Genomic DNA, 25929 nt, shown 5'->3' on the forward strand with positions numbered 1-25929 from the left:
TTTTAGTGCCAGTATATGTATAGCGACAGCCAGTATAGTTCCAGCACACTGACATTGGTGCTAAGACAATGGCAGTTTTACCTGCTATAAAACTTGTTTTGCGCCATTAGTGAAATAGGCAGGTAATCTTAGAGTCATTATGAAAAACTTTTTAACTCATGAAGTCCTTCAAAGGGTCACTGGGATGTCAAGGGTCTGCAAACCATGTTTTGAGAAAAGCTGGTATAGAAAAAGAATAAGGTGGGGAAGGATGGGCAGGAGAGGATATAATCCAGGAAACTGGGTCTTTCGTTGAGATTGATGATGATATGGAAATGTTGCAGTTCAGAGCAGTCAAGAAAGGATTCTTGAGATACCTTAGATGCAAAAAAAGTGGTTTTATTAAATGATGGGGACAGGACCCGTGGGCAGAAAGAGTTGCACTGAGGTTGTGATGGGTGACTGATAATATACTTTAAGTTGGGAGGGGGCTAGGCCTAGTGTAAGTCTCTAGGAATTTGGAAGCAAGGTTTCCAGGACCTTGAGGGGCTAGCTGTTGTTAGGAAAAGGTCATTTATTACTGTTTAGTAAACTTTAATCATGAGACCCTTCAGATGTATATCAGGGGGCCCTATGCTTGGAGGCTGATTGTTAACATATATCTTCGGGGTTAGAAATAAGGGAAGTTTCTAAAGGAATTTTTGTATGTTAAAAGAGACTTAAAGATTCAGGAGGTTAGGATCATGTTAAGCTAAGATTGCCTTTTGCCCTTAGCAAAGTATTAACATGGAGGCAGTTGAGTTCCTAGAGTTCCTCTGCCTGTCTCAAGGACTTGTCAGTGGGATGTACGTTGTGAGGAAGTTTAATTTAATTTTTCCTTTTGTCTTTGTTCTCCACATCAATGAGAAAATTGGTGAGTGTCCAAACTGTTTATTATGCACGCTTAGGTTAGAGGGACACGGAGACGTCCAAATAGAATCCATCTTTGGAAGCAGGTAGTTGTAGCAAATAAAAGGAGGTACCAATCATTATATCCCCACAACTGGATTGTCATTAGCTATTCATTTAAGAATAACTAAATAGTATAAATTAGTCAACATAGGGTTCCTAGAGCTAATTCTTCACAGATGACATAAACTGGACAATGAAACAAGTTAAAACACTATTTCCTTAGTGTTGGTCTGCAAAGCAGGGTACTTTAATTTTGTACAGCCCAGAGCTCATTTCAAAATATGACCAAATTCTTTTCACATTCATTCCCGAGTTTCCACTTCTTTACTTCCTCTTTGTCTTATAACTCAGAACAGGATTTATTTTTCCTTCCCACATTAGTAGACTTCCCTTCCATCAGGAATGTCTCTTTGTCTCCACACCACACATGGTTTCTCCCTTCCCTTTCAATGAGAACTTTGGGGCTTACATTTTGAATTATTTCTCCTACTTTTACATCCACCCTCTCCCCTCTCACTTTTGTCCAACAGGCAGACCATAACATGTGATGGGAAATGGGGGACAGAGGTAATTTATTCAGAGGCTGATTTTGCATGCTTCTGACTCTTCCTTCTTTGCACAGCAAAGTTCTCTTGTTACTTAGTGATTCACAGCATTGTTACTTTCAATTAAAAAAAAAGCTCCCCTTGGAGAGTTATTGATGATAGGAACTTAATTTAACAATAAAAGAAATAATTTGTGTTCTTACAACATTTTTCCTGAAAGAATTCCAAAGAGCTCTGGAAATACTACCTAGTTCTAATTCCCACAGAAAACACTCTTGTTTTCTGTTTTTAGGTGGAAGGGGAGTTTCCAATACCTTGCTCCCAGTAAGAAGATGGAGTGTAATTCCCAAGGCGGGAGGGCGAAGAAAACCTCTCCTATCCCCCACCACAGGCCTTGCAGCTTCCAGGGGAGTAAACTCCTTTGCACTGGGTGGCTGGTGTAAGGCACCTTCTGATTCCTAACTGCTCCTTCAGGGCTACTGTTATGCAGCTGACCCATGGATCTTGAAGGGTTAACAGCCTGGGTTGCTGTTTAAAAAAAGAGAAAGAAAAGACAAAGAAAATGTGCAATTCTGTTAATTTTTTCAAAGTGGGGACTGGAGAGTGTTCAAGAATAAAAAATATTTGCTGAAACAAGATACTAGTGCCTGCTTTAAATCATCAAAAATTAGATCTTTAAAAAACTACGCAAATATGCAATAAACAACATAGGACTCAATTTTATACAATGGCAATAAAAGCTGATCCTACAAACAGAATTATCTATATTAAAAAAAATTAATAGATAAAAAGTGTTGAGATTAAGAATCTGGAAAATAGTTCTCACAGTCTTATGTTGTTTCCTAGATTAAGTCAATGGCAACTTAAAAGACTTATCCCAAGAGGAAAAGTAACTATGAAAGGATAGAAAAGACCAAATGTGGAAATGGAGCTCATTGACCGAGAACACTGAATTTTCTTCAAGGTTCCTACTGAAATTGTCCCAGGAATTGGCTCCACAGAAGGCCATTGGCTGTGTCATAAATGCCATAAAGACGCACAAATGAATTGTGTCTTTTCACAACATCAGCTTTATCCAGTCATAAAGCAAAGTTGACCACCATTATAAAGCAGGTTCAGGATTCCAAACTCCATGACATTTCACCATGTGATTAAACTTGGCTTCTTACACAGCACACAGAGCAGACCATAAGACAAACCACATAACAAACAAGATAACACAAGGGTGTGGGAAGTAATGAACCAAAACCAAAATCAGTCTGTGGGCGTGCAGCTGAGATAAGGCCTCAGTCTGGTCCAGGTCAGCTCTTGGCACCTACTGCTTATTAAGTGCAAGCAGTGGAGGATCTCAATTCTATTCGGGAATCCATTGGGCAGAGCCTTTGGTCGTGTCTGAAGAGTCTGACAGTTTGCTGCAAAAATCCTCCCCTTTTTAAAGGGATTTCATTGGTCTTGGGCCCCTGCAGACCTCCACTGCTTCTGCTTGTTATCAGTTCTGGGTGCCAGCTGATGCTGGTCCTGGTCATATCTCTCACCTTTAACTACCTGTGTCATTGCTTGACACAGGCTCCTGCTTGATATGAGAGACTCCATTTTGCTCCCTACAGGCTGGAAAAGTGGGAAACCAGGGAGATTGTGTCTTACTTCAGAGATAACTTTTACTGCATCATTATTTTTCCCTGCAAGTATGTGACAGTGTAGAGTACTGTGACTACCAGTACAGCACCAGGATATAAACATGATTTATGGTAGGGCACCAGCAGTTTTTGCCACTATAAAGCTTGCCTTGGATACTCTGGACTGGCCTCTTCAGTGGGAGAAGGAGTATGAAGGAGGGGATACACAGGGTGTTGCCGTGTCTTTAAATAGCTGCACCTGCCCCATTCAAAGACACATTCTGAAGAATATCCTTTTCTCAGATCTCTGAACATATTTCCTTCCTTCATTTGGCACCTTGAACTGGGACATCATCCTTGGATGTCTCCTGGCCACTGATCTCACAGCTTGTGTTCATCTCAAGCCTTTGGCTTGCCTTTCTCTTGGCATCGCATTAATAACTATTCTCTCATTGCCACACTTGTCTCACTTCGATTTGGCCTTCCATCCAGAGCACAGGCCCCTCTGCTTATGTTCCAGCCTGTGGGCACTCCTCTCAGCTGTTGGCCTGGCCTTGAGGACCTCTAGTGTTTGAGCATAAGCAAAGTGACACCATCTGGAAATGTTCATTAATGCTAATTTGGAAAACTGGGACATTTTGTTGGAAGGAGCCAAATACGACATACTCATGCACATTCATACATTCACTTATTAAGTAATTCAGGCACTGTCTTAGGTACTGGAGAAATAGACATGACCTAGAAAAGGAAGCAACAGATACATGCATGACCTAAATAATCCCAGGGCTCAATGTGGCTTATCTCTGTGTGAGAGGCACAATATTCCGATATTTATTTATGTTTCTCAAAGAATATTAAAGGAGTCCCGATTCAATTCCCCATATTTAGAGATTTTGATTACCCAGAGGCTCTCATATGCTAATCCTCCCAAGCCCTTTCCATGCCTGTTTTTAAAGCACCAGAAAAGACGCAGAATTAGGCCAACCCAAACTGTTCTTTGGCATGTGGCAGGGAGGAGATGGGGAGTGAGGAGCATTGACACAAGAATATTTCATCTTCATCATACGTATAATCACATCATTACAATGGTAAGTGATATGATCAACCACTGCTACTGGCGTAATGCGCAGTGCCTCAGAAACAGGAAAAGAAACAATTATTTCTGCCTTTTGTCTTTCAGGTAAAACTTTAGGAGACATTTGAGAAGTGACATTTGACCGAGGTTTGGAAAGTTGAATCCAACAGGCATAAAAGGGGAGGTATGTTCTAGGTAGGAGGACTAACACATATGAAGGCAGCAATATATGCGAAGGGGAGGACTTCAGTCCTTTCCAAAATGCCTATAGTGTAGGGTGGCTGAGCTGTACGAGTGATGGAAAATGAAGATGAAGAGATGGGCAGGTGGTTCAGGCTAAAGAGCTTGACTTTTACAAAGTATAGATTTTGGCAGCAATTTTGAAAAAAGATTGAAGAAGGGCAAGACTGCAGGCAAGGAGGTTATTAGGATGTTATTTCAGTAATCTAAGTGTCCTTTGATGAGGGTCTGAAACAGGAGTACTGGATAAGGAAATGAGGTAATTGGTCCAAAAGACATTTAAAAGGCACAGAAGTATTAAAAAAAATTTTTTTTTAAAATTTTTAGAAGGCACAGAAGGAACAGAACTTCATAACCCATTGTATAATTATAGCAAAGGAGAGGGAAGAGTCAAGGATGTCTGTCTGGTTTCAGCCTGGGGACGCAGGATGAATTTTGATGCTATTGAATATCATAGCTACAATAGATTGTGCAAGGGTGAGAGGAAATAAATGTTTGAGCACCCATGAAACAACAAGCTGGTGGAGATGGCTGTACATGTAGTGCTTGAAAGACTTCTGAGCTATGGAGCGTATTGGCCAACTGACATCTCTCTAACACTATCCTGTCATGATGAGTGACAGCCTTAATTCTGAAAGTCTCCAGTAAAGGGATTTTACTATCGGTCTTGTATCCACCACTTCTTTATTAGCTCTACATTTTCCCCGGTCATTCTTCATGACCCTAAATTTGTCATGCAGCAGTTAAAACCCACGTATTTTCTTGCTCAGAAGAGGAAGAGCACATCTTAATCTCTTCTGTCTGGAAGAAATTCTTTCGGTGGAACGACTAATGGCGCAGTCAGCCTCCAATCATGTTTATTTCCCAGCGTATGCAAATTCCTAGTTTTCTGCTTCAGATGTTACAGGCAGTTGGCAGTTACTCTGTTGACCAACAGATCTAGTCTAAAAACAAAAAAATTGTTAGAACTGAAAGGATATGAGAAATTACTGACTCAAATCTCCATATTTTACAGTTCAAGGTAACCTTAAACTATTTAGGTTGTCTTTTACTCTTACAAAAAGGATGTGTTCCTCAATTCTTAACGTATCTGTGGTTTTACTGGAACATCTCCAAGTTTTCTTCATTCCTCTCTAACTTTGAAACTTGGAGCTTGTGCTAATGAACGGTATTAACCTACCACAAAATAGAATGACTAAAATTTACCTCCTAGTTCCTGTTGTGCATTCAAGCATCTTTTCTTTTTAAAAACTTTATTGCAAAAACAATAAACATAAATGTAAACATAAATTCAGAACAGAAGTCGCCCACAATTCTGGCACATAGTTAAATCAATGTTTTAATTTGTCTATATTATATTTCAGTCCTTTTTCAAATATACGTTAAATTTTTATCTATTTTTTTGATATAAAACAATTTTATATTCTACATTTTATATTTTCACTTAACATTATGCCATGCACATATTCCCATTTAACTGCAATTTCACCACTATCTTATACCCTCCTTCTCTAACATTATAGGGTAAGTCCTGCCATCATGCAGCAGATAGATGCCAATAAACATATATATGGATTTTTTGTTGATGTTGGGATTATAGCTATAAACGTTTCACTGAAACTTGCTTGTTTTAAACCACATTTAATACTGCTTAACCACACTTATTATTTTTAATAGCTTAATATCATTCCATAGTAGGGATATAGCAGAATGAATTCAAATTGTCTCCCATTTTTTCTTTCCCACTAACAATAAATGCAACAGACAGGGGTGCCTGGCTGGCTCAGTTGGTAGAGCATGGGACTCTTGATCTCTGGATTGTAAGTTTGAGTCCCACATTGGATGTAGTGATTACTTAAAAATAAAAGCTTTAAAAAATGCAATAAATATTTTGGCATATATTTCACTGCTTTCTGAGGGACTAATAGTCAACTTGTAGTTGCTAGAAAAGTATACTGGCCAGCAGTATTGGCTTTAGACTGGTGTCCCATACTAGAAGGCAATGCTCTGGTCCTTCTCCAGTTGTGTTCCTCCCTGTGTGGCAAGGAGTCTGTGGCTGAAAGATGTGCCCGATTGTAATCTGTGACCTTCTATTAGACTATTTTGATATCTAAGATGCTGCAATTCCCTACCCAAAAGTATTAATTCTAATAACAGAGCTACGTGGCTCATTTTCCTATGTCCATCCACTTGAGGGTAACTTATGCCACCATTGCAAACACCCATAGGCCTGAGGGGTAACCAAGGGGCTGAAGGTATAAACAGAGCTTGGTTGTGCCAGCAAGGTATCCATATATGTATGTAAGACTCCTCTTGGTGAAGGATCAGGCTGTAGGTAGGAAGAAAATGGAGTGAGTCACGAGCCACAGGTTGAAGGTGGGAGGCCACCTTCCCTATGCTACAGTGGTCTGACTTAGAACTCCAATGAAGGCAACATTTTTACATCTAAACCGGTTCTTCTAGGTTGTCATGAAGGCATATTTGTCAAAGTATGGTGAGAGAACATATTTTATTTAATGATTTTTTTAGCTTGTTTTTTTTTTTTTCACTTTTAAGTATTTCAACATCTGGTATAAAAGCTTCCACTTATACTGTTGCTCAGGACCTGAGAATGTTAGAGGCAGGCCTATTGGTGTCTGTTTTGGTTGTTGTCTTGTTCTGATTGGTAGGCATTTGTACCATATTGGCTGTTAAATATTTTAAATATCACCCTTGCTTAGCTGCAATTTTATTTCTGCAGCATAGATTCCACAGGGTAGGACTGATTGGTAAAAGGATTTGTTTAATTCTAATTTTAATTAGTATTATCATATGCCATATTTTATCATTCACATTTAATGTCTTTAAGATCAGGATGCAACCAATAATCAAAGAGTAGAAAGTATTGTATCATTGTTCAACTGGCAGTATTCTCTTCCTTTGATAAAATAATGGTACATCTTTGCTACAGACTGAATGTGTCCATTCAAAATTCATATGTTGAAATATAATTTCCATCATGATAGTATTAGGAAGTGGTGCCTTCGGGAGGTTATTAGGTCATGAGGCTGGAACCTTCATGAATGGGACTTGTGCCCTTGTAAAGAGACCCCAGAGAGTTTTCGTATCCCTCCTATCATGTGAGGGTACAGAAACAGGGAACAGGCTCTTACCAGACACCTCATCTACAGCACCTAGTCTTGGAATTCCCCGTTCCCAAGCAGAGAAATGAATGTTGTTCAAGCCACCCAGTCTATGGGATTTTTGTTATAGCAGCCTAAATTGACTAGACAGTCTTACAATTGCTATCTTAGATTTGATGAAATACAGTATTGTCCTACTGTAGCAGTTCCCATACCCACTATCACTGTAGGAGAGTTCCTGTCTTTTGGCCTGCAGCAGGTGGTATCACTCTTTTTAAAACTTTTTGTCAATCTTTTGAGTAAAAAATAATATAACTCTTGCTTTAACTTGGATTTCCCTACTTACTAGTGATGTTGAGATTTTTAAAAACATACTTATTAAATATTTATCTTTTTGTAAATTAGTTATATACTTTTTCTATTTTTAAATTGTGTTTTCTGTGTTTGTTACCAATTTATAGATATTATATTATAGACATTAAACTTTGATCTGTCATTCTATTGTAAACAGAAATTATATAGTGTAGAAATGCGATGCAAGGGAATGGTTGGTGAGTCACCCCACAGTGCTGGGAGCCTTGATGTTCAAACCAGTCATTCTTTGACATCTTCCCTCCTGGCTTCCCATGGAAAATCAGGAATTCTACATGAACTGTGGGAGATGTGATCCAGTGACTAATGAAATCAGAGGCCTTGGTTCCCCGACCCCTGCTAAGGTTAGATGGGGAGAAACAGAATCCAACAATGTATAAAACATATTATACACCCTTACTAGATGGGATTTATCCCATGTATCCAAGTTGATTCAACATAAAAAATTAATGTAATACTCACATTAATAAAGGACGAAGGATGAAACCACATGATCAATCATCTCAAAAGCTTCAGTGAAGCATTTGGCAAAATCCAACCCCCTTTAATAATTTAAAAAACTCAACAAACTAGAAATAGAAGGAAACTTCCACAAACTGATAAGGGGCATCTGTAAAAACCCACAACTAACCTCATATGTAATAGTGAAAGGCAGGATTCTTTCCCCCCAAGATCAAGAACAAAATAATGATGTCCATTCTCACCGGTTCTATTCAACATCATACCTGAGCTTCTCATTAGGGCAATTAGGCAAGAAAAAGTAATAAAAAGTATCCAGATTGAAAATGAGGAAGTGAAACTATCTCCATTTTCAGATGACATGATGTTATATATAGAAAATCCTAAGGAAACCACTAAAAAACTATTAGAAATAATAAACAAGTTTAGCAAGCTTGCAAGATACAAGATAAATTTTTATAAATCAATTGTATTTCTATACATTAGCAATGAAAAATCTGAAAGTGAAATTAAGAAAACCATTCCTTTAACAGTTGCATCAAAAGGAATAAAATACTTAGGAATAAATTGAACAAAAGAAGTGTAAAACTTGCACAGTAAAAACTACCAAACACTGTCAAAAGAAAGACCTAAATAAATAGAAAGACATTCCATGTTCATGGACCAGAAAACTTAATATAGTAAATTGGGCAATACTCCTCAAATTGACTTACAGATTCTAAATGTAAGAGCTATACCTATAAAACCCTTAAAATAAAACATAAGAGTAAATCTTTATAACTTTGAATTAGGCAGTGGTTTTTTTTTACATATGATACTAAAAGTACAATTTTTGTGCCTCAAAGGACACAATCAAGAAAAAAAATAGAATGGGAGAAAAAATGTGCAAATCCTATATTGATAAGGGACTAGTACCTAGGATATATAACAAGTTTTTACAACTCAACAATATAAAAGTAAATAACTCTACTTTAAGATGGGCAAAGGATTGAGGGGGGCCTAGGTGGCTCAGCCAGTTAAGCCTTAGACTCTTGATTTTGGTTCAGGTCGTGATCTCACAATTCGTGAGATCAAGCTCTGCATTGGGCTCTGTGCTAACAGTGAAGAGTCTGCTTGGGATTCTTTCTCTCCCTCTCTCTTTCTCTGCCCCTCCCCCACTCGTGCTTGCGTGCTCTCTTTCTCTCAAAATAAATAAACTCTAAAAGAGAACATTAAAAAAATAAATAAAATGGGCAAAGGACTGAATACACATTTCTTCAAAGAAGATTTAAGAATAACCAATAAGCACACAAAGCAATGCTCAACATCATTAGTCATGAACCAGAAATGCAAATCAAAACCACAATAAGATATCACTTCACACCCACTAGGGTGGCTGTAATAAAAATAAATGGGAAGTAAGATAAGGGTGTGGAGAAATTGAAACTCATATATTGCTGATGGAATGTTTGGCAGTTCCTCAAAAAATAAATCTAGAGTTACCCAGAAATTTCAGCAATTCCACTTGTACGTATAAACACAAGAAAACTGAAACACAAGTCCATACAAATATCTGTATACAGCGTTCATAGCAGCATTATTCATAACAGCTCAAAAGTAGAAACAACTCAAATGTCATCAACTGATGAATGGATAAACAAAATGTGGTATATCCATACAATCAAGTTGTTATTTGGCTATAAAAAGGAATGAAGTAATGATACATGAAAAAACATGGAAAAACCTTGAACACTTTATGCTGAGAAGCCTGTCACAAAGGACATACATTGAATTATTTCATTTATACGGAATGTCCAAAATAGACAAACTCATAATGATAGGAAGTAGGTAAGTGGTTGCCAGGGAAGGCGAGAAGGAGCGGATGGAGAATGACTGTTAATGTATATGGGGTTTCTTGTTCGGGTGATGCAAATTTACCAGAATTAGATAGTGGTGCTTGTTACAGAACTTTTTGAAATCACTAACAATGATTGAATTTTATACCTTAAAAGAGTGAATTTTATGGTATATCAATTATATTTCAATAGATCTGTTATTCAAAAAAAAGTGGCTGCTGGTTTTGGACCACAGACCATAGTTTACCAACCCCCTGTTGCATACAAATATTTACTGTCATAGAAGAAATTACCATGCTATGGTAATTAAGATTATGAACTCTAGAGTCACCTGAGTTTGAATCCCAGATCTGCCACTAGTTATTGTGTATTGCTGGGGGGTTATAATAACATCTATCTTCTAGATAGGGTGAAATGGGTTGATACATGGAAAGCACTCACAGCAGTGCCTGGCACAGAAGAAGTATTCAGTGGGTATGGGCTATTTTTATTATTCACTCTGATTAAAAAGTAGGTCGACTAATTCGATAAGATGATTTTTATTTGGTGCTCTGGTCAGAACCAGCAGCTTAATAAGAATGTCCTCTGTTCCCCATCCAGGTCACTATCAGATCATGAGGCTGGCAGCCGGAAAAATGAGGATGGATCATTAATATACACTAGAAAATATGTTCTTATCTCTAGGAAATATCGTTAGCACCCTGAAGGGCTTTTCTTTTTCCATATCTAAAATATATTGTGGGAAATTAATTAGTTTTCTCTAATTTCTAGTGTCAGCTGTGACATCACAAAGCAAACTCCCAGATGGTACCAACCGAACCCTTTATCAGCTTTGTTAGCACTGATGCCAAAATGAAACCGGCCCAGCAGCCCCATCAAAATTTACATGCTAATGGGTAGACCCTTGTGAATGAAGTTAAGCAGAAAATGAATCATTAGGCAACATTCCTCTAGCAAAATCATCCTAGATTTTAAGTAATAATGAAACAGCAAGGAGTAAACTCAAGACTGAAAAAGAATGTAAAATAGAAACATGGCATGCACTTAGAAATGGAGAAATCATTTCTAAAAAAACAAGAAGTTCAAAGGGAAATTATAAACACAAATTAGCTTTCTTTCCTTTTAGTTGAAAATTGAGATTTTCAGGAAAAGTTAACATTTTAAGGCAAATTTAGTTTTCACTTAAAGAGCAAGACAGAATTCCAGTGGTTTTAGTCTTTTGTCTTCTGTGGAAAGCCTACTGCTAAGTATTCAGTTTGTCATTGTTATTACTAAGATGTTTGATCCATACAATCCTTTTGTTCATTCTGTGGCTCTTAACCATCTGTCATGTTTTCTGGAAAGCATCATAAACACATTTAGGTTAAACCATATGGTCATGAAACCTGTCATCCTATTATAATGAAAGTCTGGTTGGTTCTTTTTCTTGTGTTTGTTTGTTTTTAACAGAAATGCACTTGACCATTCTTCTTTAAAAGCATCATCCTAATCCTGGAACCAAACTTCAGTCTGATAATAAATCAACTCTGAGTCTACAGCAACTTAAAGTAAACAACCTGAATAACAGATGTTTTGAAATGGCCAAATTTTCTCATCAATTTTACTCAAATACTATGTGAAATGGCTTTGGGGCCTTCATTATATTGGCCTCCTCAGTTTTTACTTCCGCACCTCCAATGCTTTTTCCTTCAATCATCCTAAACTACCCACTCTTTAGGTTTGTCATCATCAAAACTGTGCCACCTCTGAAAGCCTTACCTCAGGCATCCCATGTTTAGCTCATCACCTCTGATGCTACAACTCAGCAATTCTTCCATCTTGCCAAGACCTTCAGTTCAGTGACTCTACCCCTTGTTCATTCTCCATAACCTCCCTCATAACTTCACTTCCTTCCTTACCCAGTTTAGAATCCATGATCCATATAACCATATCTATTGAAATCACCATAGTTCCATAGCTCCCTTGACTCGCCTCGCAAAACTCTATCCCTTTTTAAATCCTACTATGTACTTATTCTATGCCTGTACCCAGACATCTGATGAAAAACCCATCAGGATGACTGGTATCATTTAAATTAATGGTCATAAATCTCAAATGTACTAAGCCCTAATCAGCAATCTTCCTTTGCTGCTCCAAAATGTTCCTTCCAAAATTACTTTCCATCGCTTCCCAGACCTTCTTCCTGCTCTCTTCCAGACACTCCCTCAGCATCAGTATGATAAAACATGTCCTATCTTAAAAAAACAATACCCTGTCCGGTCTCCAGAGCTTCCTTCAACTACTGCTTATCCTATCCTCTGGATTGTTGCCCCCACCACTCTGATGCATCTGCTCTTACAAAGATCACTAATAAATTTTATGTTGCCAAACCCAACGTCACTCTGTCATGTCTTATTTGAGTTCCCAGAAGTGATTGAGACCATAGATACAACTGAAGCTCCTTTTTCCATGACATTCTTTTCCAGGTTTTAGAGATACCTTGTTCTCTTGCATTTCCTCCTTCCTCACTGGCCATTCCTTTTTGATGTTCTCTGCTAGGTCCTCTCCTCTTTCTGACCTCTAAATGTTGGTGTGCCCCAGGTTCAGTGTCCTTCTCTCTCCCTAGTACTCCCAAGGCAATCTCCCATGGTCATCTATAATTTCACATGACCCAAGCCCCAGCCTCTCTGCCAAACTCTAGACTATTTACTTGACATGAAACCATCAGTAAGGTCAGCCAACTCTACTTTCAAGAATACTCCAAAATTTCCTCATTCTCTCCATTTCCCTTGTTGCCATACCATTCCAAGCCACCATGTTTACTTGTCTATTCTATTGCAGTGGCCACTGAACTGATCACGAGGGTTCCTCTCTTTCTTCCTTACAGCAGCTAGAATGATCTTTTAAAAACAAAATAGGACCACAGCCATTTTTCTCCTTAAATTTCTTCAGTGGATTTTTATCACATTCAGAATAAAATAGAAACTACTTCTTCTGGCTCATAAAATTTAATAAGATCTGGCTCCAGATTGCTGTTGAGCTCATCTCCTACCCTACAAGTCTGTAGCCACACTGGCCCCATTTCTGCTCCTGGAACATACCACATTCACTCCTGCCTTTGGGTGTTGGCACTGACTGTTCTCTTTCCTCTGGTCTTTATAAGGGTTGGCAACTTGTCATTAAGATCTGAGCTTAGATGTTCGTAAATCTTAGGAATCCCGACTATAAGAAATATGAGTTATTCAAGTTCTCAAACCTGCTGGGTGCTTTCAACTGAATATAAACATGGGTAAGTTTTTTTTACTCCAAGTACCACTTCACTTCACTATTTTTTCCTTGAAAATTATAAAATCCTTCTAGAATTTAAGTTTGCTTCATTAAATCGTCATTTATCTCTGTGGTGGTAGCCACAAAGATTAAAAAAAAAAGTATCCTAGAAATTGTGTCTACCAATGCCTAGAGAACATGAGAGAACATGAGACAATAGTGCTTTGTTGCCAGATCTTGCTATGTGACTGTGGGCCAAGTGCCCCATCGTCGTGAACAGGATTCCCCCACCTGGACGTAGATACGATCATACCCTGCTGAAGACAAGGAATGTATATCTGCATACATGCATTCGTGTATTTAATAACAAAAGAATTAAGTGTCTCAATTCTGCGCAGTACTTTTCTCCTCTCCACTCACTTGCATGTGCTCTTTTCTGGAAAAACACACAATCAGGGACCATGTTGTCAACATTGCTTCTGAAATTCTTTTTCTTTTTTTTACAATTTATTTTAATAGTTTATTTATTTTTGAGAGAGAGAGAGAAAGGGCATGAGAGAGGACAGGGGAGAGGCAGAGAGAGAGGGAGACACAGAATCCAAAGCAGGCTCCAGGCTCTGAGTGGTCAGCACAGAGCTCGACATGGGGCTCAAACTCCTGAGCCATGACATGAGGTCATGACCTGAGCCAAAGTTGGTTGCTTAACCGACTGAGCCACCCAGGCACCCCTGAAATTCTTTTTCTTAAACTTGTAAGTGCTCTTTAACAGGTATACATATTTGAGCCTGTTTATGCACTTCCTGTGAAAAAAGAGTTAAAAATATGGCTGGCTTCACAAATAACAAATCGATGGAGAAATGATTCAGCAAAAATGGTGAGGAGGCAGATGAGTTGTGAGGTGGCAGAGCACCGGCACTGAGGACAGGGTGGTCGCATGCTGGGCTTGGTGGGACGTTTGGTGGTACCCCTGGCCTAGTAAATGCTAATACAGTAAATGCTAGTAGCAGTTTACTCCCACCCACAGTTACTGTGCCAGTCCCAGAGCTCATGTTTCCAATCACCCCCTGGAGTGCTTGAAAATTAATGAATGGCACAGCCATTATCTTTGCTGCTTTATATTTTACAGCAAATGTATCTTCAGTATGAAATTTGCCAGAGACAATTCATAGAGCACTTTGACCCACAACATTTTTTATGTTACGTTAATAGCTTTTTAGCTGAATGTCTTTGTGCCTTGCAAGCTAATTCTGGAACACATGAAATGTGTTCAGTGAGGGGCGGATGTACCAGGATCTAAACCTGCTGAATGGAATTAGAAGGATCCTTTGACAAGCGGTTTGGAGACAAAGTGCACCAGCAACGTTCAACAATACAGCTACTGTAGCAGAAGCCATCGGCTCCTTTCTGCTTGCTTATGACAGCACAGGTGAAATTAGGGGATCCCTATGTTTTTCTTGAATTTAGGAAGTCAAGTAAACAATTTCCTTAGCAAGACTGGGAAGAAATTATTCTAGGAAGATGCTATGCTCTGGAAGGACATTGTGATAGATCCAGTGAGATAAATAGCTTCCCAAATAGTTCCCAGTGATTACTGCCTCTTGGTAGTCAGACCCTTTGGTCCCTTGAACATGGAACAAACTTAGTGATTTGCTTCTTGTGAATAAAATATTATGGAAAAAATAACGAAACTTCACTTCAATATTCAGTTTAAAAGCTGTCACTTCTGGGGCACCTGGGTGGCTCAGTCGTTAAGCGTCTGACTGTTGATTTAGGCTCAGGTCATGATCCCACGTTTCGTGAGTGCCGACAGCGCAGAGCCTGCTTGGGATTCTCTCTCTCTCTCCTTCTCTCCCTGTCCCTCCCCATCTTGTTCTCTCTCCCTCTCAAAAAAGAAAAAAATAAATAAAACTTAAAAAAGCCATCACTTCTGTCTTACGCTTTCTCCTTCTGGCTTTTTTCAGCTTGCTAGCTCTAGCGAGATAAGCTACCAGGTTGGGACCTGGCCCTGCTGGGAATGGAAAAATTTGGCATGGAATTGAAGGCAGTGAACAGCCATCAAGAAACAAAAGCCCTCAGTCCAACAACCCATGAGGAATCTACCAACAACCATATGAGTGAGTTAGAAATGGATCTTTCCCCGGCTAACACCAAGATTACAACCCATGAGGGGCCCTGCGACAGAAGACCCAACTAAACCGTGCCTGGACTCCTGACTCTCAGACACTGTGAGATAATACACATTTGTTGTTTTAAGTCACTAAGTTTTGGGGTAATTTGTTTCACGGCATTAGATAACTAATATAGACACTCAGCTCTCAACTACATGAAGTACCTACCTGTGGTATGACTCACGCTTCACAGTCGTCCAGAATGAAAAGCACCAACATTTGTATATTTGAATAAGGAGTGAGACATTGCAAAGTACAAAACCTCCCAAAACATCTCTAGCAGGAACAACCCCAACCATCACAAAGCATTATTGCCAGGATGGCATAAAAGAAAGAACATCTATAGGCACAGGTTGTACATTCAGATCATCACTTATACAAATTTGAGCAAATTATATAATTTCTCTGGAATTCAGTTTCTTCATGATGGGATTGGGCTAGACCGTAAGAACTGCTAGCACTCCAGAACACTGTGCTTTGAGGAACTCCAGAGGGCCCCACCCCAGAGTCTCTTTCTCTTCAGCTGGAAACGGCGTCCCTGGGAATTTGTTCCTTAATGCTTCTAAGGACTGTCCCTGAAATTATTACTTAATGGGAGGAATTCTGAATGTGAGAAAGAGAGAAAATTCTATTGACACCTCTGAGATAGTGCAGTGAGGTGGGGCCTTGTATGGCAATGAAGCAGTTGAAGGGTAATGGTGGCAGCCACAAAGATAAGTGTGGTTGATTTCACAATTTTGAGGACCTAGTAGACTTCCCCCTTTCTGAGATATGTGATTTACACAGTCACGTTGCCCCTCTCACCGTGAGTGCCTTAGGAATCTAGAGCGAGCTCCCATTCAGTCAGAGCCACTGTATTAAATCTTATGGTTCCCATATTTGTGCTCTTTTTCTGTCCTAATTTTTCTACTTCCAGTTTATCACGTGTCCTTTGTTGCAGGCCAGCTCAGATCCTTTGCCAAAAAAATTGGAAGCACAAATAAATATAATAAACACGATTATACATATTTAATTTCTCCCCCTCTAACTGAGTTGGTATAAACAGACATAGCAAATCTGGAAATACACTTCTATCTTGATTGTTAATTTTCAAAATTTAAGGACAATTTGGCTTCGGTGGCGACCAAGATTTAAGTTAGCGGAATAATTGGTAAAATGACCATAAACTGGAAAAATTAAAGACAAACACAAATTGTAACAATATTTGTACCGTTTTTATTTGTAAAAATAACCATCTGAATGCATTTCCATAGTATATTACAGTTAAGTACTTCATTACATTATTAGCATTCAGTAGTTGAAAAAGTATTAAACTGTGCTTGAAAAGATTCAGATTGGTTCAAAGTCATTCACTGAACTAAAAGTCATTGTCTTCATTTTTACAGTCATGACATTTACCAGAGTCATTCAACTCCAATTTACATAAGAAAACATTACAGACAAAATCCCACTGAAATCATCAAACAGTATTTTATGCGATTACAAATATGTTATGCAAAATATAACACTGGCACCAGATTTGTATCATCGTGCTTTGCAAAGATATATTGCACATGCTAAAGCATAAAATATGTAGACGAAACTACCAAACAAAAGATATTTGCATTGAATTTTTAGATCACTGCATAAGAAACGCATAAAATTACATTTTTACACACACTCAGATTGTCACTATCTTAAAACGCTTTTCCCCTAGAACATTGACCTATGGTTTACAGTTTTGTAAGAAGAAAGCATTTTAGCACTGCAAAATTCAACATAATTCCCATAGAAAATTTCGGCATTTTCATTTCAAAGCAGGTAAAGGGGAAATAGGAAAAAAAGACACTTTATACATTCAAAGAAAGGCTGAAATGAAAACTCACTGGTATTATATTGCTCCGATAACACTCAAACGAAAAAAATACAAAACATTTCACAGAACATTTTCAGAATATACAAATATAAAAAGGCACTCTAACTTCATATTACAAGACAAAAAAGGGGGTGAGTTCTTCAACCAATGCAACAGATAAGCAAACCAAGTTGCTCAACAGTACAAAGAATAACGAGTGCAGCAAATCCATTTGATGTTCTTATTCTAATCTTATAATAAAATAAAAAATCAAGCAGCTGTTTACTGCCTAAAGTACCAAAACATACTATGGTGCCCTTTTAGTAGTGATAAATAGAAATCCCCTGAGCTTTTTACTGTAGAATCATAGCAGATTTTAGGCAATTTGGAGATAGTAATGTATTTACCAAGGATAGGCAGACACGGCGAATAGGTTAAGTGCAATGAAACATGATCCCTGTGGCTGTGGTTAAAATACAGTCCAAAAACAACACATTTAGGTAAAAGCGCTAAACAGCTAAGACTCAGTTAAAAGCATAATTTTTTTTTTCTTAGAAAGCTATGCTGCAAATCTAGTTTTATTTCTACAAGATGTACTTGAAACACACAGAACTCAGAGTTTTAAAAGTCATTTCCTAAAGAAAAAAATTTGGTCTTGGGGAATGGAGAAACTGAGAGTGTGGGAGAGAGATCTGATTCAATGAACAATTCAGAGTGAGCATGATTTCATTTTGTTCCTTTGTCCTCCCTCTATCAGTGAGAGAGGGGAGAAGTCAAAATGCAGCTACATGGAGAGAAATGTCCATGGCCGCCACCGCTTTGCTGCAACCTTCCTTGTATCTCTAGGCTACTCTGCAGGAAAAATGTGAACGCTGCTTCACCCACTAAAAGCAGGCATTTCCTTTCCTGCTTTAAATGCCAATGGAGCAAGATTTCCATTCACTTCTAGAAAAGACACCACAGTATATCGTGCTTTTTTTTTTTAGCATTGGATCTCCCTTACTTTCAGTGTTTTGGTAAAGACAAGGTCATTATTGCTCATTAGCAATTTATCTACTTTTTAAAAATTCATATTCCCTAAACAAACAAAAAGGACAGAGGAAGGAGGGGAGCACAACACCAAGAATTTAAAAAACAATGTTGGTGGTGTCAAAAATCGTCAGTGGAATTAATATCAATTCTAGAAGTCCTTTGAACAAGTTCTCATCTGTGAAGAATCCAACGTGAGTTTTTAATTAAATCCAGAATATTAAAAGAGTAAGAGTAAAGTCTTTTACAGTTAGATGAAAAATATAATACGGTATGTGTATTTGATCCAGATATGATAGAACACTGTTTTAAAAATATCTCACACACGCTATAAAAGAGAAATTTCCAGGGTGAAAATGGAACTGATTATAAAACGTCAGAGTCCCGCCCGAATGCAACACGTTTCTCTCCGGTTTCTTCCTCAAGCGGAAAATAGCACTTGAGCTGGTGATTTGTATTTCTTCTCTTGGTACATGGACTCACACACTGATACCATTTCCCATTCCGTTTGGGGGACCACGTGAGATTTTCAGCGTGCTCAGAATAGTTCCTGCATCTTTCTTTGGGCCACCTTTGTGCATATGATCCACCACCCACCTGAGTTTTCATCTCGCAGAAGAGCTTTAAGGACGGCAGTGTCTCCTAGGCTCTCAAGGCTGGCTACAGACTGGGGCTGAGCCCTGGATGTCGCACCCCTCTCCAACCGACGCGGAAGAACCTGAGGGTCGGCTGGCAACCTTAGCAAGGGTTAGCCCAGGACTGCTGGCTAGCCCAGAGAGGGTTCAGAGGGTTTTTCTGCTTTTTTGTTACTCCAAGTCACGCACACAGCAATTAACACAGAGAACAAACAACAGATGTTCCTCGACATTTGTTTCATTTCAAATAAATACAAACACATTTACATCAAAAGTATATGAACATTTTCTCTAGTTTGGTAAAAAAAAAAAAAAGCCTTGGTCAACACATCCTCAGTTACAATGTTAAGTCATCAACTAGAAATCTGTGTCATAAGAAATATAAAATACAACAAAGACTGTTACACAAAAAGATTACAGTTGAACTCCATAGAAAAGCTACTTCAGTTCTCATTTCCATTTTGAAGGAAAACAATTAAATTCTTCCATTTTAGACTGAAGCATTTTGGTCCTCACGTATAGCTGGTTGATGAACTACAGACATATATATATACACACACACATATACATCTATGTGTGCGTGTGTAGGTGCATAATGTTTAAAGAGTTTCATTCTTCTTTTTGTACAGCTATTCCAGGTGCAGAACGGGGTCCATTTGACCTAGAAGCTTTGGCAGAGGGAGCAGACGCAGTATTCACTATGTTGATTTGATCATCAAGTAACTATCAGTTGGCTTTAATTTCCACATCACCCATTTCTACTTTCTGCTTTCACCTCCTTTGCTTCCTTCTGTAGTCACACTTCCACTCACTTGGCATGACCTTGACTGAGAAGCTCATTTAACGTTTTACTACTGATAAACAAGGTCGATGGTTCTGATGTTTTTTAAAAAGTTAGCATTCTGATTTAAGGATGAATTAACAAATAAATAAAGGGTAGTTTCATATTAAATTTGCATATGTCTTAAAGTTTTGGTGCAATACAACTTTTCACCTGAACTTTTATTACATAGATTTGGATTCAATCAGTCGGGTGAAAACTACTCACAGACTTGTTACAGGGAGTATTCGGTGCCATATTTGTGTTAAATGAAAAAAGCAACTTCAATTTTCAGTGAATTTTTCCATTCATCTGGCAACTTTGACAAAATCCTTGGAAAGAAGTTCTGGATATTTAAGTGCGTATTATAGAGAAGATATATGAATAATTGGACTCCCTCAAAAAGATTATTACAGGCATCATTTCTGAAGATGAACACCTTTACCTTTGGCTTCTAGTAAGGAAGTAAACATCAAAGTGAGAAGAGATTTGAGGCAATTCCTATCCATACCTTCCATCCCCTCCCAGGGGACATGAATGTCATACTGATATGCTTCTTAGAACTCACAACTGGGTGAGTATATGAAAAAAAATTCTTTATAGAGAACCGCTCCCTTCTCAATTGCATTATGCCAAAAGAAAAAGAATTAAATGCATTTTTTACTTCTTTTTTAAAATGAGAGGTAGACTTTCACAGAAGTATCTTAGATCTAAGGAAAACATAAAGACAAATAAAAATTGGCGCCCATCTGTGTGAGTGCTTTGTCCTACAGCCTAGCTGCCCTCTCTGGGTTTGATTAATTCCTTCTCTACAGGCTTCTGGAAGCCCAGGCCCATGATAACACTTGAACACAACATAAACCTGGAAGTCAAATTTCTTTCCCTTCTTCCATTATGGGTGATGAGGGAAAAGCTTCTACAGTCCAAAGTCAAAACGTTTCTGAATCAGAATCATTTTCATTGTACCCGTCCTCTGAGCCTACGTTGTTACTGCACAGGCTAACCATACTACCCAGATTGGAGAGGGTCGTCCTGCTCAAATTGTCTTTTTTAAAACAAACGAAGTTGACAGCCGTCATTGTACTGGGAGGAGAAAAAGGCATCATGGTAGCCAAAATGAGGGCCAGGCAGTCAGCCACGTCTTTGTTAGGAGCGCAAGCCAGGGCCGGGGTATGACCTGGGCGTAAATGCAGACAAGGCAGTGGTTAGTCCAGGAAATCCAAAGGCGCCGTGAGCATTCCACAGTACATCTCAAACGACCTCACACGTGGAGATGTATGTTGAGTTAGAAATCATGCCAGGCAAAAAGAGGAGTTACTTCCCATGAGTCATGCTAGGGGTGAGGCTAGAGGGAACTGGGAGGGGGAGACACTTCATGAAGGGTTTTGGGGTTTGTTTTTGTTTTTTCAGTTTACATGACAACAAGCACTATGTTATCCGAAGTTAGGCAGAATTCTAGTCTTCATCTAGTGAACAGAAACACAAGGGGGCAGGGATGGGACACAATTCCACACAAAAAAAACAGCAACAGGACAACCACAAAGGTGTTTCCACTTGAGAGCACACGCACACCATGCGCCTCAGGCCTGGGCCAGAGCACTCTCATTCTGAGAACAATGACTTTCCATCGTAGGTAATCGTGTGTCAGGTTAGGAGAGATACTGAAAATCAGATGTCCGTAAAAGTGACTAATGCAGATTTGTTGCTCTGTATATATTTATATAAAGTCTATACCAATTAACTAGTTCTAGGAAAATGGAATCATTTGAGCAGATCAGACACAGGAAAGCACTGGTTGTTTGTGATTTGAAATTTACTATCAATTAGCAGAAATTTAATAGAATTAAAAAAAATACCAATACCACCAATCAAAGTCCCAAATCCCAACTGTGGAAAATGACTGTCGAGTCATGTCATTCTCTACCATTTAGACTTGATGTGTCCTATCCAGAAGAGAAAACTATCTCAATACGTGCAACAGGTGCACAGGGAGGTAGATCAATTCTTTGATTTAATTACTATCCCTACCCAGCCTTTATTCTACTGACCTGAAAGGGTTAGCCTATCTTCTCTGTTGGCAAAGTTCCTACCACCTCTCCCTCATTCATTCAGAGGAACTGGCTTAATAAAACCCAACCTTTTGTTGTTTTATCAACGCTTGACCTAATTTCTGCTCCTGCCCTCCTTCCCCCAACAGATTATTCCTCTCTCTAGTACGAAAACCAATAAAAATAGACAGGTATGATTTATGATTGTGCTGCTGTACAAAACTGCCCCAAATTGTTCCCAGGCCTTTGGGATACAGCTAAGCTCTAAGAAAGGCCTCAGTTCCACTAACCCAGGCCTCCCATTCCCGAGGTTACTATTGGCAGGACAAGCCTCAAATGCAGCAGGCTGACCCTGGAGAAAGACAAAACTAATTTACTTTGATCTCTTTTGGTCACTTTGGAGAAAAACTGCATGCCAAGCCTAAGATACATAATAGGGATAAGAAGGTGAGGGGGAAGGGGGGGTGGGACAACCAAGGAGATGGAGAAATAGAGAACTTTCTGTGCCTCCTAGATGAGTCAGGTTGGGGAAAGAGCGGGGGGTACATGCTAGGATAAATGGGGCTGCAAAACAAAAACTAATAGGAATTAGCTAATGTCATATGGCTAATGCTTACTTCTGAGAAATAGGCATGGGCTGCTAGTTCCAATACCTGTAATAAGCAGTTAATTGAGTTACATTAATTATAATACTTTATAAATAATAATGCCACAATTAATGCCACATTAAAAATTACATCGTTCATAAATATCCAGAAGTTCGTCTTTTGTTCCCCGCGGTTTATAGGCCTTGTGCTTAAAATGGTAGTTTAACACAATTCTGGTATTCATTAGCTTTCCAAATTTCTTAGGAAGCAGAGTAGAAAGCTTCTGCTAAGAGTTAAGAGTTAGTTCATTTAGAAAAGGAATGTTACATAGATCAGGAGAAGCTTTCAAGCCTAGAAATTAATTAAACAATATACTCATGTTCCCCAAATATCCATACTGAGAATATGAGTTTTGATCTGTTCTTTAAAAAAAGAAAAAGTTTGATCTCAGAATGAACTGAAATACAAAGACCTGGGTTTTTCTTTGAGCCCCTGAGCATGCACTAATGACATGATAGTCTCTAACTCTTCTGCGTATGCAGTTAGAAGTTTGAATGCCTATTTGAAAGCTTTTCAGTGTGTCTAAAACAGTTTAACCACCACGCTGAGGAGTCAGAGACCAGCTGCTGGCATTACATGCAAAATGGAAGGCACTGGTGGGCTACAGGTAGACTACGTATTTTACAAAGACAGACAGGACAAATTATCCTTGTTTGATTTCTCACACACAGAAACTTCCAAGGGTAGAGAATTCTCACTGCCTTTTTAATGAGCTTCTATCTTTCTCATCTTCCTCTAGCTTCACAGCATAGGTAAGGTACCTGTGGTGATTGCTTACTTTTTCCACTTACCATTTTCATCTATAGCGAGTACACAGGCCCCTTTGGCCAACAACTCCTCAACTACCACCTTCAAGCCATTTCGTGCAGCCACGTGGAGGGGTCTGAAACAAGACAACACCTAACGTCACCTGTGATGCATATTTGTATGAGAATGTGTCGTTTTGGGTAGCTGAATTGCTAAAAGGAAAAAAAAAATACTTAAGAATCTATAAATAGTACACGAATATTTTTATTTTTTAAAATAAAAATATTTGCCAACTAAATCTTTTCCAGGTGCTAATGATCCAACTGTTCTTCCATGTTGGTCCAGATTTCTCTGCAGATACTACAAATACTCTGCATCTTAAACAACCCTAACAACAGTATATAGGGAGTCAGAAAAAGAACGCAAGCTCTGGCATGTTTTCTAGAAGGTTCTTTACCCCTTGCTATTACTAGATGCACTAAACAGTATTTTGTTGAATTTCGAATACCTTAAAGAATAATGTCAAACCCAGTACACTCATCTCTGCTATATACTTCTTAAGAAACTTAATGGAAAAAAAATCCTAATACTCCTTTGCCCTAAAATGCATAAGGAATTTCCTAAAATGGAAAACAAATCAGCCTTTCGGTCTTCCATGCTGAGGAGTACACTGAATTGTATTAAAATGCATTTAAGCCAAATTGCTTAGAAACCCTTCAAATGTATTCGAGGAACCTGATTTATAAAACTGTCACTTTCTAGTAAGAATACATAATGGTAGTGTATTATATTATATAATTCTCTGAAGGCATATCAAAATAAAGATTCTAACTAAAAATGTCTAGCTTGGTCAGCATTTGTCAGTATGTGACTGTCAACTTCCTGAAGGAGAAGCCAGGACTATGTCTTTCACCACTGTGTTCCTCAGTGCTAGACTGGCACACAGCACACTCTTAATATCTGTTGAATAAACGACTATGAAATGAGTATGAATAAACAGCTATGTCCAAATCCGACTGTAGTAGTCACACTTACGTCTGCAGTGCGTTATTTCTTGCATTAATAAGGCTCTCGTCCTGTATCTTGTCAAGTATTAACAAGGCACATTTTTCATGACCCTAATCAAGAAAAAAAAAAATAAGAAACACAAGACAGAGACACAGAAAAGTTCCTGCAAAATTAGTTGATTTTGCTTTAAATTTAAAATGAACATTCTTTGCTTAAAAACATTTTATTAAGGCTATTTTCTGAGTAATTCCTTTTTTTTCTAAAAAGCAAATGGTTAAAGGATGCTAGATTCTCAAAGATTCTGGATAAGGTCTATTAGGACTTGATTAATGGAACTCTAATCTAAAATATTAATATATCTAAGGTAACAGCAGAATTAATGTTCAGAGAACTGAAGGAGATGCTAGTTTAGCAAGGTCAGCTGGTAAACATATAAGTCTGTCAACGTTACTTTTGAAGCATATGTCAAGTCCCATCTCCTTCCTCAAGCCCTCAATGACACTCGGTGACCCATCTACTCCTGAAATTTCCATCACATCTATTATCAGTATCACTTATCATTATGTTGCCAAGGAACTCTTTCAGGAAAGTTCATTCTTTTCTTCCTCAACCAGGGGAAGATATCTTTATATCTTATACGAGATGGTTGATAATTTTAAAAAAATTAATTGATAAGTCAGAGACACTTTCATGACTTCAGGCCTATGCCCTGTTAAGGGGTCATAGTTTCTTAAACGCTTGCTATTCAAAGTGCGTCCCACAGACAAGCAACATCAGCTTAACTTGGGAGTTAGAAATGTTGAATCTCAGGCCTCACTTCAGACCTGCATTGTTTTAAACACTTATTTATTTATTTTTTTTGGGTGGGGGGAGGGAGAGAGAATGAGCTGGGGAGGGGTAGAGAGAGAGAGGGAGCCCAATGCAGGGCTTGATCTCATGAACTGTGACCTGCATTTTAACAAGATCCTCTAGTGATTCATTTGCACAATAAAGGTTGAAGATCATTGTACTTCTATTGATGAAAACATTACACTTTGAAACAAACTTTATGAAACTGAGTTTTTTGTGGTTTCCATGGGCTTCCCAGAGCATGAAGTGAGAAAATGCAACCACTGAAATGAAAAACCAAGACTTCTGGTACCAATGGGTATAAACAACACCTTTAACTGTCACTATATTCAAATCAACCACCATCACCGGTGTCCATTGGCATCACATTATAATGCCTTATAAGGGAGCCTCTGAAATGTAATTTCAGAAGTGTCCCTGGAGTTTTCATTCTAATGCACTCTGATAGAGTGTAAATAGTTGTGATCTTATTAGAGGCCCATCTGGGCTTAAAAATATTCATAGCCGTAGGCTTAGTAAGTTCACATTTAGAATTTATCTTAAAGGAATGAGTAAGAATTCTCTAAAAAAATATTTCTCTACAATGACAACATCTATAGTAGCACATATTTTAAAACACGCAAACGTCTAACAGTTGGGGACGGGTTGAATAAAGGATGGCACATTTCTAAGGTAGAATACCATGCATCTTCTAAAACACTATA

General features: G+C 38.4%; 1 protein-coding gene across 9 annotated transcripts in view; it reads right to left on the reverse strand.

Annotated features, from left to right (window-relative positions):
* Positions 1-1701: 1701 nt before the first annotated feature.
* ANKRD44 (ankyrin repeat domain 44) overlaps positions 1702-25929 on the reverse strand; it is a 339079-nt gene continuing 314851 nt past the window's right edge. For 2 of the 9 annotated variants that reach the window (XM_053215498.1, XM_053215494.1), the window contains exons 26-29: positions 24404-24486; positions 23413-23504; positions 22592-22627; positions 16801-21103 (exon numbers count right to left, since the gene is read on the reverse strand). In XM_053215498.1, coding sequence (XP_053071473.1) covers positions 20856-21103; positions 22592-22627; positions 23413-23504; positions 24404-24486 — 459 coding nt within the window. In that variant the 3' untranslated portion in view covers positions 16801-20855. Of the gene's footprint in view, positions 2004-5099; positions 5351-16800; positions 21104-22591; positions 22628-23412; positions 23505-24403; positions 24487-25929 lie in introns of those variants that run through there. The other 7 variants (XM_053215496.1, XM_053215497.1, XM_053215501.1 and 4 more) reach the window with 5 other exon arrangements.

The sequence above is a fragment of the Acinonyx jubatus genome, chromosome C1 (assembly GCF_027475565.1).
Source record: "Acinonyx jubatus isolate Ajub_Pintada_27869175 chromosome C1, VMU_Ajub_asm_v1.0, whole genome shotgun sequence".
NCBI lineage: Eukaryota > Metazoa > Chordata > Mammalia > Carnivora > Felidae > Acinonyx > Acinonyx jubatus.